General features: G+C 38.6%; 1 protein-coding gene across 5 annotated transcripts in view; it reads right to left on the bottom strand.

Moving 5' to 3' along the window:
- Nucleotides 1-2,883: 2,883 nt before the first annotated feature.
- LOC125235989 (AF4/FMR2 family member 3) overlaps nt 2,884-6,008 on the bottom strand; it is a 412,908-nt gene continuing 409,783 nt past the window's right edge. For 4 of the 5 annotated variants that reach the window (XM_048142664.1, XM_048142665.1, XM_048142660.1 and 1 more), the window contains 3 exons: nt 4,970-5,075; nt 3,863-4,097; nt 2,884-3,171 (listed from right to left, as the gene is read on the bottom strand). In XM_048142664.1, the coding sequence (XP_047998621.1) occupies nt 3,053-3,171; nt 3,863-4,097; nt 4,970-5,075 (460 nt within the window). In that variant the 3' untranslated portion in view covers nt 2,884-3,052. The remainder of the gene's footprint in view (nt 3,172-3,862; nt 4,098-4,969; nt 5,076-6,008) is intronic. The other variant, XM_048142662.1, reaches the window with a different exon arrangement.

The following is a 6,008-nucleotide window of genomic DNA, read 5'->3' as shown; positions in this document are numbered from 1 at the left end:
CAAAAACAACCAATTGATTAGAATTAAAAGTACGTAGCCGAATTGCACAAACGCTCACGAAACGAAACGCTCGTAGATATCTATCTCTATCGCTCTTGCATATTAGCGTGACAGAGCCAGACTACCTTTCGTGGAGTTTCGTTTTCGTTTCTCGTCGCAGAAATGCCATTCGGCTACGGCACCTCATAGTATAGAACTTCAGACGAGAAATTCTTTATTGAGCTTCAAGCATAAGGACTCTTTCAGAGAGCCACAAATATTTTCGTATAACACCCGAACTTAAATAATTCGTATATGTGTTCCCGATGGTACTTACATCATTCTGATAGGGTAGGTACTACAACGAAAAACACTTACGATATGATTACTCTATCACTTAAAACTTATCGGTTTTGTAACCAGGGGTCGTTGCTAGGCAACCGCGGTTGTCTGTACATTTTTGGTCATCTTTTAGGACATGCAGAGTCAATACTTAGTTACTTTTGAACCTGAGGCAGTATACAACTTTATATTTTGTGAAGGCAAAATATTTGATGCCAAATATTGATGACATATTCCAGACTGTTTTACAAAGTTAGGTATTTTCGCTTTCAGATTAGACCCTTATAGAAGCAAATTTAAATTAAGAAATAACAAGATTCCTTGAAAAAATGGAGATTATTTGATTCAAAAATAAATAATAGTAGAAGGCGACTATGGGATATGGGTTAAATTGTGGCGTAGGCGAGAGGCTGGCAACCTGTCACTGCAATGTCACAGTTTTGTTTTCTTTCAACCCCTTATTTGCCAAGAGTGGCACTGAAGCTTTAGTAGTTTCATGTGTGCTGCCTACCCCTTTATGGGATACAGGCGTGATTGTATGTATGTATGTAAAAATAAATAAACTTAATTTAAAATAAATTAATATTTAACTAGATATTTGGAATAAATAATTTCATTATTATCATTTTATTACGCATTTTTATTAAATTTGTATTAAATAATTATTATATATCAAAATTGCTTTTAGAAAAATATCCGAATACGGTATTTCAAAACAAAATTTCAAGTCTCATAATTTTAAAACTGACCACACTTCATTGATACGTACTGAAAGCGAAGATACGGAACATTAAAGGTCTATGCACACCGGATGCGTAACGGTTCGTTGTAATCTACGGATCATTATGAGATATGACACACCGCTTGCGTGCAACGTGTCTACGCATACGCATTCGGTGTACTCTGGCCTTAAACTATTACAGAGAGACTTATCAAACTGCCATACATGTCATATTGAACACAGTAAACAGTCCATCAAAAAAGATAAATTAAAAAGTGGCAACATTGTGAAGTTGTCTCTTTCAAATCAATATTCCGGGTGAAATAAAAACGACCAACCATACTTTGCATATTGACTTTTGAGGTCATAATGAACAACTTTTATTACGGACAAATGTTAAAATCGCGAAAAAAATCCAATCTAAAAATTCCATACATTCCGACTTACGTGATGTCGCTCATTTCTATGGAACAGCTAAACTTTTTCTGCTGGTCCTTAAAGCTCGGCCACACATGCGCGTTTTGATAGTGTAGGCGGAGCCGTAGCGGAGCGCAACGATAGCGGTGCGCCGGACGAACGCCGGCGTTGCGCCCAGCGGACGCCGGCGGGAACTAACGAGCGCGGATTGCGAGCGGAATGCGCGCGGATTGCGAACGTTCCGCCGGCGCACCGCTATCATTGCGCTCAGAACGCTCCGCTAACGCTACTCTATCAAAACGCTTTATGTGTGGCGGAGGCTTTATTATTTCATCCTGTATGTAAGAAAACGGGACGACACTACGATGTTGCCACTTTTTAATTTATATTCTGCCAAGCTGTAGCAAACGTGAACTCGAAATTGGACGGTGTTATGGAATAGCGAACTAAGCGCCAAAATCCGAAAAAAAAGTTATGAATGCAGTTCGGATATAAATGTGATAATCTATAGTATTGACTATTTCTTTGTTGAAAAATCATGCTTACAGCCTTATTTTAAGGGGTAGAATCAAGCGACACATTAAAATTTGTATGGCCCTGTGTACTAAGTCGTTACGTAAAAACGAATTGAACGCCAAATTTACTTTTACAAATTATAATAAGCGTATATTCTAAATCGCAAAATCGAGTTAAACGCCATAAAAATGTTATTAATTCGTTTTGGTTTAAAGTTTTGACGATTTATAAACGCAATATCGATTTAACCGCCCTAATAGTGTCGTTTAATTCGTTGTTACAATTTGAAATTGCAGGATATTTCGCTTAATGAGAACTAAGTATCAAGAGGTTTTGTTATATCATAATATCTTATGTGTGTAATCCTGGCTAGTACTAATGAATTATTATTAGTTACAATGCCAATTTTGCCATATATGCTGATTTTTTTGACATTTATTAAAAAAAGTTGATTGGAGAACAAAACTAAATTGTTAGACGGATTAGTCCTAATCATTGTGGAGGAAAACATTGTTGTTGATTTGTTTACAATAGCACTATTTAGTCAAATATATGGAATTTTATTTTATTCCAGTATTCACTTTACCTCTAACAATTTGCATTAAAGAATCAAGCGACAAAATATGTCTCATAGTACGCTACGGCGAAATAAATTAACCTCATCCCAGTATTAGTTCAATAAAGAATCAAGCGGAAAAACGTTAATAACTTCGAAACTTGAATAGGTATGGTGTTATTTTTTTTATCTATTTAAATTATGAACACTTTTATAGGTTCAATGTCAAAATTAACTTTTTTACTTTATAAATGAACTTACAACGACTGATTCAAATTTCAAATCTTTCTAGCTCATTTTCTCGATTTCAACTAACTGTCGCTTGATCGCTTATTCCATAACACTGTCCAAATACTATCGTTACTACGAATATTCTTTCACCAATACCGCACATTTCTCGGCTCCACACTTGCCGGTGTCTGGAACAGTCTAGGGTCCTTGGGACCTAGAGGCCAGGGGTCCTTCAGGCCGGGGCCTAGAGGCCAGGGGTCCTCGGGGGCTCTCGGCCAGGGGCCGGCCGGTCACTCGCGCGCCGCGTTCTTGATGAGAGAGATAGCGTAGCGAACGTACTGCACGAGGTGACGGAACGTGGAGAATAGCGTCAGGGGGCCGCATTTGCGGTCGACTGCTATGAATAGATCTGGAATAGAAATAAGTTATGTTTAAATTGTAGTAAAATGAGAGTATGTATTTTGGGGGTTTATTATAAAAATACGCGACACGCCATCGACTCGCTTTGCACTGGGAGTATCTAAAGCATATAAATGAGTATAGCAATTAATATGTGATATGTCTGTCCCTCTTAAACATATGCGTGAAGCGAATATGAACCTTAAAGCGCGATGCACTAGTGATAATAGTAACTTCGCTTTTGTACAAGAACTAAAGTGATGTGCAAATTAATAATTATTGAGTTAGGTAGGGTTTGTTCTAACGGTGCGTGGTATCTTTTTAAGTATGTGAATGGTCCGTGCGTACGAGTAGTGTGTGTTATGTGATGTGGTGTAGCACTTCTCATGTGTATAAGTTTTAGTCAAGTTCTAGATACCTATGTGTACAGAATACGCACCCTAGTTAGTGCGCGGTCGGCACAGATTGATGTGTGTTGGGTATAGTATGTGACCGATCGGTATCGGTGTTACGTGTATCTTGCGGTGCTCGTTATACAGAATACGCACCCGTGTGTACAGAATACGCACCCTGGTAGGCGCGCAGTCGGCAAGGGTTATGTGTTAGAACTTAGAGTGTAGTCTGTGAACATTTGGCGTTATGTGTGTAGCGTGGTGCTTACACATGAGCTGTGTATTTACAGCGGTGTACAGAATACGCACCCTGATTAGCGCGCAGCCTGCACAAGTTGTCGGCCTGCTCCCACAGGTCGTGCGCGACGTACAGGAAGGTGTAGTACTTGGTGAGCTGGAGCAGCGCGTTGTGCGCCTGCGCGGGCACGGAGTGCGCCATGCTGCAGTAGCCGGACGAGGCGGAGGCGACGGAGCCCACCGAGCCGACGGACCCGCCGGGGGAGGGGGTGGGCGAGAGGGGGGACACCGACTCCGCGCACGCCGGCTGCGAATACAAAAATACAGTTTAGTTTCTCTAGTCTAGTGTATGTTATCTCTGATAAGGCTAGGCGCCTTTTGACCAACTGTAAGGGCGAACAATTAGTGCTTGCAAATCCTATATGCTGCTATATATATGGTGTCTATACAACTAGGGAACAAATCAAATTATTTTATTGAATATTTTTTGATTTGTTCTTTTTTCAAGTAGTCACACTACTATATATAAATTATAAATTGAAATAGGTATCATACACGAAAGAAAAAACGGCAAGGCCCACTGGTGGCCGAGCCGGGAATCGGGGTTTAGTTTAGTTTCTTTCTTTTTTTCAGTGTACTATACTATAATATAAGGAATTTACTATTAATTTGTGTTTTTTTTAGATATACATATTTAACTTCAAAATTATAAAGTAAAATAATCACCCAAACAACAAAAAGAAGGATTTAATTATTATATATACAAATGTTTGCAACCAGCATGCTTGTCAAGTATTTTTTTTCTGTCGTTAAATTACATTTCAATTTTGACAAAATTAAAATATTAAATAATACATGGAACGGTTAAGATTTAATAAGATCGAAATAAATAACTATTTTTTAATTTATACACCTTTCGTCTGCGGCAAGACTAGAAATAAGGTGTTTGTGATTGCGCCATTCTTTAAGTTAAGATTTTTTTAAATCAACGTAATTTAAAAACATATTTAACAAGCCACAGCGTAATTTAATAAAGAATTCCAAATTAATACATTTAAGGCGGTACTTACGCGCACCCACGGCTATAATCGTAAACACCGCTGGATATGTTAATTTTGAAATAAACTTAAAGTAATATGTATACGAATAAAAGAAATAAAAAAAAGAATGTGTACTAACATCATTTACCTTTTGCTGGTAGTCCTGCACTATCCTGTAGTACTCCTTCACCTCCCGGTTGTACATTTTGAACATGCGCAAGTATAACAACGCTTGCACACGTAAGCTGAAAAAATAATACGTTATTTAGTACATGATAATAACTTTTTTTTTATTATATTTTTTTTTATGCCACGTCGGTGGCAAACAGGTATACGGCCCGCCTGATGGAAAGCGGTCACCGTAACCTATGGACGCCTGCAACTCAAGGGGTGTCACATGTGCGTTGCCGACCCATTAGAAACTTGTACACTCCTTTTTTGAAGAACCCCATACTGTAGTTCATCGGGAATACCTCGACAGGGAGCTGATCCCACAGCCGGAGCATTCGTGGGAGGAAATTCCTCTGAAACCGCATTTAGGTTAAATGGGATTACTCTTGGCCACAGACTAGCCAAAGGCAACAGACGCGACCTACGATGGAGTGAGCTCGCCCAGAAGATGCCTGTTTACCCTTGATTTGCAGGTTGCCGGGTTATATGAGCTCGGAAATATAGCCGCAGGCAAGGAATTCCACTCAACAACATTTTTTTGAACTGGCTTTTTTTCATGGGCTAAAAAAAAAATCAAGCGAATTACGGTATATCGATTTGGTATGAATTATTACATACGTCACGCAAGCGGTGTGGCCTCTGTCATACAAATCTGTATATTACAACGTAGCTGCATATTTACGTATACACATCTGGTGTGCAGAGGCCTTTCATGGCGTAAGAATATCAAAACACGACTTTACTTTCATAACTTTTAAACATAGGATTATTTATGAGACTACTAAATTAAAAAAAAAATAGCCTTTATTTGCAGAAAGAAACATTTTTTTTTTCTTTTTTATGAGGATTTCTTTTTTATACCACAAGAGGATTTGTTTTTCAAAAATTGTCTGATATTGACGCTGTACAGATTACGTCAATAAGGAGTCAAAATTGGAAGCCTCTTGAATCGTCGAGGTTCGGTCTCCCGGTATATGAAGGCTTGTTTAGTGTCCAGTTCTAACACC

Source organism: Leguminivora glycinivorella, chromosome 18, assembly GCF_023078275.1.
Source record: "Leguminivora glycinivorella isolate SPB_JAAS2020 chromosome 18, LegGlyc_1.1, whole genome shotgun sequence".
In the NCBI taxonomy this organism is placed as follows: domain Eukaryota; kingdom Metazoa; phylum Arthropoda; class Insecta; order Lepidoptera; family Tortricidae; genus Leguminivora; species Leguminivora glycinivorella.
The sequence above is the reverse complement of the archived record's forward strand: the minus strand, read 5'-3'. Positions and strand labels throughout refer to the sequence as shown.